This window comes from Hyperoodon ampullatus (genome assembly GCF_949752795.1).
Source record: "Hyperoodon ampullatus genome assembly, chromosome: 13".
Taxonomy (NCBI): Eukaryota; Metazoa; Chordata; class Mammalia; order Artiodactyla; family Ziphiidae; genus Hyperoodon; species Hyperoodon ampullatus.
In genome coordinates, this window is record NC_136926.1 from 74,910,892 (window position 1) to 74,921,602 (window position 10,711).

General features: G+C 43.0%; 1 protein-coding gene across 1 annotated transcript; it reads left to right on the plus strand.

Moving 5' to 3' along the window:
- Positions 1 to 7,101: 7,101 nt before the first annotated feature.
- On the plus strand, positions 7,102 to 9,806 carry PMAIP1 (phorbol-12-myristate-13-acetate-induced protein 1; the record flags this gene model as incomplete). Its single annotated transcript, XM_079718057.1, has 2 exons — positions 7,102 to 7,159; positions 9,700 to 9,806. 2 exons carry the CDS (start codon positions 7,102 to 7,104, stop codon positions 9,804 to 9,806), a joined length of 165 nt encoding a protein of 54 aa, XP_079574183.1.
- Positions 9,807 to 10,711: the final 905 nt, after the last annotated feature.

A 10,711-nucleotide genomic window follows, 5' to 3' on the forward strand; every position in this document is an offset into this window, starting at 1 on the left:
TTGAACCATACAAATTTGAAGTTTCAGAACGTGTAAGGGGATGTGGGGAAATTCCACACTGAGGTTTGGAATGTGGGTGGTGCAGGGACGAAATCTCTGAGAATGGGCTGTGAGAATGCTGGAGACTGCGTAGGGGGAGAGGCATGAGTCAGTGCGCTTGCAATGGCCTGCTCCAGGAGGGCAGCAGCAAAGGGGACCCAGGAGGGCCAAGAGAAGCAAGAGGAGCAGTAGAAAGCTTGGGACAGCGTTAATTCCTAAGGGTGCTCAGTCTAGCCTCTCCCTCTGAGCTTCTAAACTTTTAGATATGGAGGTTTATTGTGTTTTTGTTTTTTGTTTGTTTTTGGCCACACTGCGTGGCTTGCAGGATCTTAGTTCCCTGATCAGGGATCGAACCCAAGCCCCCTGCAGTGGAAGCGTGGAGTTCTAACCACTGGACAGCCAGGGAAGTCCCTGGAGGTTTACTGTTAAAGAGAAATACTTTAATAGAAAAACAAAAGGCAGAATTTTAATGCCCAGTGTTTGTGATCTCTTCTGATTATGGTCAAGCTTTCTTATCAACCAATGACTGTGATGAACTAGGTGTAGATTAAGAAGGTTTGGATTACAGGGGCGACTAGTTTACTTATTAGCGCTGTGAATTTAGGCAAACAACTTAACCTCCTTCAGCTTTGGTGTTCTCATCTGCTCTGTGCCTAGCCCCATGGGTCCAGTCACTGGGGACAGTGGAGAACAAGCCTATAAGGTCTGAGCTCATATGGAGTTTGACTTCAAAAGGGGAAGTAGATGATAAACAAGTCAGTCAACTAAACACAGTCAATTTCATGGTAGATAGTCCTTTGGAGGGTAGGGACGGGCAATTTGAGACAGGACAGTCAGGGGGTGCTTTCTGAGAATATAGCATTTGTTCTGAGACTTGAGTAGCCAGAAGGATCTAGACAAGGAAAGATCAGGAGAAAGCATTCTAGGCAGAGTCAAGGGCAAGGGCAGAGGCTCAAAAGCAGGAAGCAAACTGAGAGTTTGAGGAAGATGGCCCGGGGAGTCCCAGTCAGAAGCATTGGAGTCCCACTAACGGGAATCCAAGGCTGACAGTTCTGTATCAGTGATACTCAATCCACTTTGTGGGTGCAGTTAGATTAGATTAGGCGCGAATGAGGGTAATTAAGAATTCAGCCTCCCTCATTTTCCAAGTCTACGCAGCGTGAAATTGTATCCCCTTCCAGAGGAAGCAACTATTGATTATCCACACAGCTGGATAACAATTCTGCTTGCATCCGTAATGCTCAAAGCTTCCGGATGCTCAAAACATCTTCTAATTCCCTGTTTCCCTCTTCTTACCAATTGTGTCTTTGTTTTGCCTCTTCTGGATCATGATTACCATGCATTTCAGCTCTGCCTCTGACCCATTCACAGGGTATAAGCTCTGGGTCAGTTGTGTATGTATTATTATTGTTTTTCTCTTTTTTTCCTAAGCCTATTTATCCTGAAGGTGCAGGTTTCTTTTGTCTCCTGACGATAATTAAGAGGTCTTTTTCTTTTTCTTCCCCTACCTAAATTGTTTAAATTGTGAACTACAACACTAAACCGGGAAAGTATACAAAGCACAAATTATTTTCACTTAGCTATTATGTAAAAATATTTTCATGTGTCCCATAACTGCACAATAAATTATAATCCACTTTCAATTATTTGCTACTAATTCATATATATTTAATTTTTTTCACCAGAGTGTAAGCTACTTGAGGTCAAATATCACTTCTCAAGTGCCTTTTCATCCTCTCCGTTAGTGTACCAACGTTATCATAGAAGTTTGTTAAAATGTGTATTTCCAGGCTAGGACCCCAGAGATTGTGATTCACTAACCTGAGGTCAGGCAGGTCTACTTTTAAATAAGCTCATCAATTGATTCAGATTGCACTTGGACAATCATTGCTTTCTAACTCTTACACAAGACTGAATTACCTTCCTAGTAGTTACTCATTGACAACCTAAAAATCATTTTGTTTATCATTAGATATCATTAGATATTCTGCGTTCTAATTAGCATAGCATTTACTAATAGTTTCTTCAATGAAATGCTCTAAACTAGTTGGATTTACTTACTTGTTGAAAATCAATAATTCAGATAACAAATGTATAGGTAGTCCTGACCTATTTCCATCATTCTGCTGATGCTTGTTGAACCGTTCCACTGCCTATTTCTTGCAGTTAAAAAAAGTACAGGGCTTCCCTGGTGGCGCAGTGGTTGGGAGTCTGCCTGCCGATGCAAGGGACACGGGTTCGTGCCCCGGTCCGGGAAGATCCCACATGCTGCGGAGCGGCTGGGCCCGTGAGCCATGACCACTGAGCCTGCGCGTCCGGAGCCTGTGCTCCGCAACGGGAGAGGCCACAACAGTGAGAGGCCCGCGAACCGCAAAAAAAAAAAAAAAAGTACAAACATGCTTGATGATCATTATCTGTGAAAATCCAAAAAAAAAAAAAAAAAAATCCAGAAAAGAATTAGTAAACAGAGGAGAATAAAATAAAGAACAGAAACCTTGGGAAATTAAAAAAGGTGTTTCCTCTGTTTTCCATATTTTATAATGTGCTTATAAGTTGCACTAATAGAAATTATATTTACTTTCAAGCTCCATCAAAGCATTTCTTGAAATCTTGTTTGGCTTTGTGAATGGGAAGCCTAGGGTTGGGGGGTGGCTGGGGGGTGAGGTGTCACACCACAATCTTCAACTAAGAATGTGTGGTGGGGTACACACGCTTTCTGTGCCTGACAGATGCTCTAAACCTGTTCCCTCAGACGTCATTTTATTTCTTATCTTATCTATATTGCTTTTGATCTTTATTTCAGGCTGCTTCAAATCCATTGTCAAGTTTACTAAAGTCCTTTTGATTTGTAAATGTGCAAATTGCAAACAGGATGAACAATATGTATATATAGAACTTTTTTTTAAGGCAGTTGATAAAGGGAGATGTCAGGGGTTGAACGGTGTCTCTCTCAAAAAGGTATGCTGAGGTCCTAATCCTCCATTTCCCCCTCGCCGCCCTCCAACCTGTGAATGCGACTCCATTTGGAAATAGGGTCTTTGCAGATGTAAAATGAGGTCATACTAGATGGGGGTGAGCCCTAATCCAATGATTGATGTTTGTATAAGAAGAGGGAAATTTGGACACTTGACACACAGGGGAGAAGGCCATAAAAAGACGGAGGCAGAGATAGGGCTGATGCATCTAAAAGTCAAAGATTGCCAAGGATTGCTGGCAACCAGCAGTAGTTAGAAGAGGCTAGGATTTCTCCCCTATAGGCTTCAGAGAGAGCACAGCTCTGCGGACACCAAATTTGCTTTCAAACTTCTAGCCTCCAGAACTGTGTGGGAATACATTTCTATTGTTTTAAACCGCTCAATTTGTGGTACTTTGTTATGGCAGCCTTAGGAAACTAACATAGGTGAAAATGTCAATTACACTTAACGCTGACAAATATCAAGTCTTGCTCTGATAGAATTTGGTCCTATCCTAGTCAGGAAATATGGGAATTTTAATAAAGACAGGGTTGAAACAGGGACTGTCTTTGCTGACACTACCATCTTGTGTGAGAATGACCATAATGTATATCTTGATCAGTCACACTGTCTCCGGTCTCAGCTTGGTTAATCTAGTCACGCTGCAGCCAGAGTGAACTTTCTAGAGTTTGATCATATCACCCACGTGCTTAAAACCTTCAGTGGTGCCCCCATTGTCCCCACAATAATGCGCAAACTCCTCAGGTGGCTTCTCCCTCCCCACCCCCCGACTGCTCTTCAGTCTCTGCATGGAACATATTTCTTCCCTTTGGCCTCATTGCTTGGCCAACTCCTGTTTATGCCTTGGGTCTCTGTGGAGATGCCTTTCCTGCTTAATTGCCCTCCCAGGCGGTCCCACAGTCTGCCATAATTTCCCTGACACAGCCCTGATGTACATCTTTTTGCACCTGCCTGTGTACTTACCTGTATCGTCCTCTAGACTTGCTCCTCAAAGTGGTATCTATAGACCAGAAGCATCAGGATCACCGAGTTTAAGATGCAGAATCTCAAGCCCAGCCACATCTCCACAATCAGATGTGTATTTGAACAAGATACTCAAGTGATTCTTGAGGCACACTGAATTTGCGTGGTACTGGTCTCTTCAAGGTAGGTCCCATGGGGGTAGGAAGTATTGTCTCCCCAGAACCCAGCACAGTGTCTGTCTTAAAATAGAGATTGAAATGATCAATGCATGAGGCTGATTTCATTAAAATAGAGACTGAAATGATCAATGCATGAGGCTGATTTCATGTTAACAAACATGCTATACAGGAAAAAAACAAGTCCCCTTTTATCAGAATAAACAGACTCAGGCCTACAGCCTATACATTTTGTCAAAGGCTTCCTTTAAATTCCCCCTCATTCATCTCTCATATCCTCATTTCCTACCAAATCTTATTTTCTGCATGACAGAGATGAATGACTATTCTATTAGTAATCATGTCTACTATTTTGTTTTGTTTTGTTTTTAGTAATTTTTTTAACACTCTAAGTGACAACACAGACGTGGCCAGATTTGCACTGTCATTTTTGAACTTGTCCATGAAAACTAAAACCTGGTAATAGTTTTAAAAATTGTCTTCACCAGTCCTTTAAAAAAAAAAGAAATAACAGGGGATTCTAATGCTTCATGATAAATCATTATTTTGTCATTCTCCGGGTCCAAATAGTTAAGAAAGCCTTTTCACACACAGCTTCTAATTCTCTTAATAGAATATTAGATCTGAAAAAGAGTTTATGGACCATCTCAAATTCAAAATCTTAACAAGTCCTCCATAAATGGCTGATTTGACCCATCTCTGAAGCGCACCTTCTAATCTTCTCTCCTCCCTTTTCCTTCCAGAGAGTTAAATTTTCGATTCCCTAAAAGTCACAACTTGCCTAAGGTTTGCATCAAGTATGGGTCATGTGGCTAATGACCTTTCATAATGATAATGTTAGAGGTCAAGATTGACACACCCTTTGTGGGTAAACATGATATGATTTGTTTTTCTTTCGTTGAATGTATATATTGCATTTCAGGGTGCATGGTTTGATGAGATGTTTACTAATTTATCCAGTCGAGAAGCTAATGGTGTTACTTAAGTATTGTCAGTCAAAATGAGCCTTGAGAATGGTTTTGGGACACCGGGTTCAAGACAACAGCTTTCTAGGCAGAATCTCTGCTGGGCTTCCTGTGACATGTGGTGGTAACTCCTGAATTTTGTCCACTCTTAACCCTATGTGTTTACCATGCTCAAAACTAAGTTGTTTAAATTCAAGAGTACTTTTGTTCCACGCTTACAGCATTGTCTGTATTTCTGCAGGACCAAGCCACAAATACCTGCAGGTTTGTGTTGATTGAGTGATTTAAGGTAAATAAACAAGTTCAAATGCCTACTGGGGCCAGATAATGTAAATGAGAAAAACAAACAGTAGGGAGTGTGGCCAACCAAAGAGATCCGCCCGACGTCTAAGGGCAGCCGCTGCATCCAGGCTTCTAGCCGGCTCCGCACTTTCGGAAAACGAATCTTGGGTTTTGAGCTAATGATTTCCCAAAGAACGCCAGAAATCCCAGCTTTTAATGCAGTCTCTCAATGTTTAAATGTTGGTAACCAATTCAGATTTTCACAAGACCAGTACTGTCAACCAAACCCAAACCTCCCAGGAAGCCACGCAGCCCTCAGCAACCAATGTGCAACCTCTGCATTATATAGCTCAGATGGAAAAAGAACACTCATTTTCTAAGAAACTGTGATTCCTGGGAAGGCCACAGAGGGTAAGAGGTCTTGCTTAGTATGGGCCTCTGCCTGGGTTCAGATCCTGCCACTGCTCTCTGCCTATGTGAGCTTGCGCAGCTCCATCTCCATAAACCTCAGTTTTCACACCTGCAAAGTGGCCACGATTGTAAGAATGTCCGCTTGGTCGGGTTGTTCTGAGGACAGTGAGAAAATGTCCGAGGAAGCCCTCAGCACGAAGCCCTCAGTGTCTGTTGCCTAGCCCGAATGACTCCTTCTCTTTAGAATAATGGAATTATTCAAGGGCCAGCCAAACATCGGGCAAATAACTTCATATTCCCAAATACCTCGTTGCTCCCTCCACGAGGGCCTCTGAAAGTTGTCTACATGATGACCTACTATTTTTTTTGTGTTACTAAGCATCTGGAACGAGCAATGAGACCTACCCAGGGGGAATATGCTTTTCTTTCAAAATCTCAGTCCTCACCCGGGCGGAGAACTGGCTACTTCTCCCATCCACTTTCCTTCTCTCTCTCTCCCATCCACTTTCCTTCTCTCTCCCCCCGCCCCCCTTCCCCAAGTCCAAACAGTGTTTGCTCCCAAGCTGCAGGGTTTCAACTTGCAGTTCACTTCCCAGCAGTTTCAGTTTCAATCTGGTACTTTTCTCCCGTGACTTCCGGCACCATTTCTATTGTTATTAAGTGTTCTCTTCATTTCCCTTCCCTGGAACTTCCCACACTCACTGAGTCTGCAAACGGTCCTGTCCCGAACTCCTTCCGGGGTTTGTTTACGAAAGTCTCTAATTGCCCGTTTATGATAGGGACGAAGCTCCAGGCCTCTCGGTCCCCAACTTTCCCGCTAGGAGAACCTTTCCCCGCTCGCGACTCCTAGACCCCGCCGCGCCTGCAGCTGACCCGTTGGTCAAGAGAGTAGTGTAGGGGCCCGCGTCCCCACCCCGCCGATCGGCGCCGCCGCGGGTCGTCAGCGGGTCCCGGCAGGTCGCGCGGCGCGGGGTTCCCCGCGGGCCTGGTCCGGACGCCCGCTCCCTCCCGGCGCGGCGGCCCGCGGGGGCGGGGACAGGGGCGGGCCCGGCGTCAAGTTTCGCTACGTCACCAGGAAGTCCCCATCATACCGGAGCGCGGGCAGCGGCGGGCGCCCATACCTCAGAGTTTCCTGGAGGCGGACGGTGTGCAGCCTCCAGCTCCGTCCCGCCCGCCCGCTTCGGCCCGTGCGCCCCGCGCGCAGCCCCAGTCCTGCAGACCCAAGGTGCCAGGGTTGGAGGACTGAGTTCCCGGATTCTGCAGCACAGTTCCCGGCGGCTGCTTACAGAGATGCCTGGAAGGAGGGCTCGTAAGAGCGCTCAGCAGAGCCCGACGCGGGCCCCGGCAGGTAGGGAGCATCTGGGGCTCGCGGAGATCCTGGCCGAGGCGGGGGCCGGGGTCGAGGTCTTGTTCGGGCCAGGGTCAGCCCGTCTGCTCAGGGTCTCAGAGTCGGGCCCGTTCTGCTCCCTTGCACGTGCTTTAGGGAAGCCTCCAGGAAGTTCTTCGGGGGTTTTACCCCGGACCTTGGAGAAGGCGGGGGAGGGAGCTGGGTTTGGGATCGGGATGCAGATGCATTTGAGCGGATGCCAAAAGCCGCTTCTCCTTCGCCTGCCTTCCATCCCCACGTGCCCTGTCCCGGGGCCACGGGGAGAAAAAGTGCAAGTACGGGCTACAGCCACTCGGAGAAAGTAATTGTCACGGCAGGTGGGGCCGGGGCCGAGAGAGGCTCCGGGAGCCTCGGCCTCCCGGCGCTTCCTGAGACAGGCCCGCTTCCTCCGGAGTCCAGGCTCCGGTGAGTGCCCTGCTTTGCTCTCTCTGTTTCACCAACAAAAGCGGTAATGACGCTTGGTACTATCACAGCTTTCCCACAAAGGACTGTTGGAGGGTTACGGAGGCCCCGCAAGGAACACCGACGTCAGAAGCCTAGACAGTCTTGCTTCTTTGTTAAAAGTATAACATTTTAACAATCCCTAATTAGTTACAGAAATGGGATGGGAGAACAGGAGTTTGTCCGCAATGTTTTTTAATCCATCCATTCCAACGCCCTTCCCCATCACATGTAGCCCCATCGAATAACTTCAGGTCGGTAGCAAAGAAGGCAAGTAAGACTGTGGGCTGGAAATCTGTGTGGTTCATACTGCTGTTACATCAGACGGTATTAGGCCCCTTTTAAACTTAGTGAAATTTTATAGAGCCCATGGGGCGTGCAAAGGAAGTGGTGCATTGACCATGGCGAAATTGGCACCAGGCTGCTCTCTCTAGCTCTTGTTTGGGAGGGAAAAAGCTTTGTCTACCTTTCGTGATGTTCGAGAGAGTTCTGGCTGTGTTGCAAAAAACCGCATAACCTTCACGATCCAACTTAGTCCCCATTAATAAGCGACAGCAGAAATGTCCCTCTGAAACTTGATTAGATATTAAGACATGTAAAAAAGTTGAGATATAAGTGACATATAACACTGTATTAGTTTTAGGTGTATGACGCAATGATTTGGTATATGTATGTATTGTGACATGATTACCATAATAAGTTAACATCCATCACCACACATGGTTACATTTATAGATGTAACAAAAAGGATTACGGAAACAACTAGGTGCTATTTTCTGCCTTTTTGTTGTTGTTGTTGTTTTTGATGAAAGGTATAATTTTTTCTCTTACAGTTCAGGGCTTCTAAAATGGTAGCCTGAATGATAATTGTTTTTTTAGGATTGTATGTTAATATATCCCACTCACTGAAAAGAACTTGTTAGGGATTATGCATTTTTTTTTTTTTTTTTTTTAGGAATTACAAAAATTTAACCCAGCTCTAGTAGAAAGAGAAATTGGCTAAAATGTAGGTTTAAACATCCACTTTAGTATATATTTACAGTTTTCATTTATTTTGAGCCTGAATAGGGTATTTGCAGGGTCTCTTTACGAAATAAATCAGATTTTAATTTGTAGTCGTAATGATTTTTAGTGATCATAATCATGATATTGAAGTGTACCAAAAAGAAGCTGAATTGCTCTTTGAAATATACAAGAAAATTGTAATTATGGATCAGTATAGGCTTGGTGTTAACTTCATTTACTTTAAAAGTTTACTTAGAAATTAGATTATAAACATTACTTTTCCCTAATACTCAGTTTTTTGCAATACCTTAATCATAAAAAATAGTAAACATGTGAATTAAACATTAGTTTGTTTTGTGCTTCACTCATTTCCACAGAGGCAATGGATTGGTACAGATTGGGAAGAATTTGGTTTAGAGTAAGATGTAAATTTTAAGTTATTTTAGAAAATGTGGACTTAATTTTGGAATAAGATTTTATGAGTCTTTCATGAGAAAATTTCAGAGTTGTTTAAATGAGGATAAGAACACATTTAGATTTACCTATTATGAGGGCATAATCAGAACTATTGCCATTTACACAATAAATTGTACTGGAAAATAACATAAAAGAGTTTAGAATTTGACTTTTATTTCCCTAACCAATCTTACATGGGAAAGAAAAGGATGACATCACCTGAGGCTGGCAAAGACTCACTTTCTCTTTGTGGTGTATGACATAAATGTCTGTATTTTGAAAGTAAGATAACATTTGCCTCATCCAGGATGCTTAAAAAAAAAGATTGCAAAGTAAATGTCTTTATTCTTGCCTTAACTTTTTTTTGTTGTTTAGAGTCACCACGATGTTCGTTTACATCGTGCATGCCTGTGTGCATGTGCGTGTGTGTGTGAGAGAAAGTAGCCTTTCTCACATTCAGAAAACAAGTATACATAAAGTTAAGATAATGCTTCATGGGATGAATACTCAACTCATCCCTGGGATGGACATATTAATTCTTGCTGGTTGCAGTTTGCAGTGTTGTCAGTGTAACTTTGATGTTTTGCTTTCCTCTTCAGATCCTGAAGTTGAGTGTGCCATCCAGTTCAGGAGAATTGGAGACAAACTGAATTTCCGGCAGAAACTTCTGAATTTGATATCCAAACTCTTCCGCTCAGGAACCTGACTTTAGAAGCTTTCGAATGAAGAATGAAGAGACTCCTTTCAAACGGAAGATTCCCCAGTAAGTGCAAATTTCATCAATTAGAGGAGAGACTGCCTTGTAATGGAGATGAACAACGTGAAGGAGCTCTCACTTGCTTCCAGATGCCCTCGGACACGAAGATGGATACATCAAAAATGAATTGTTGTTGGAGGTTTTCCAGAAGTCATCGTTTGGGATGTGAGAACATTAAAAAAACACTTTGTTTATTTTAAAACAAGAATGGAAGAGCTTTGAAAAAAAGGAAATTAATTATTTATACATTTTGGTTTTGCTTAGAGACTTGTTCTAGTATTTTTGCTAAAGGTTGCTGCCCAGTGTATGAGGAGTTGACAAATGATTGGACTATGGGCAGGGGCCAAGAAACAGAACATGTTCAATGTTTGTTTCTACTTTTGGATGACAACTCCAGAACAATGTATAATCTTTGGTTTATATATATTATCTTCTTAAAAGTAAAATTTTTTTCTGAGAACACGGAATGTCATAGTGAATGTTGATTTCATAGGTCACTACAAAATATAAACTAATTTGATAGTTTCTTTTTACTCAAAATGTATGGTTTCTGTTCAGATGACCTTTTATTAAATGTGTTCCTATGGGTCTTAACTGGGAAATTATATGCTTTGAAAAAATTTGAAGTGTTACTTGGTGCCAGTGGATTCTTGCAGGTTGAATATTAAAAGATAAAGAAGCATGGGGATTTTTGCAAAACTGGCAATAATGAAAAATAAGTGACAGATTTTTTTTACTGCTGTAACTATAACTTAGTAAAACAAATATTCTAACGTAACTGTTGGTAAGAAAATAAATGTGTTTCTAAAGTTTCTAAAATCTGTAAAATGTCCCTTCTCATACTAGTCAGTGTG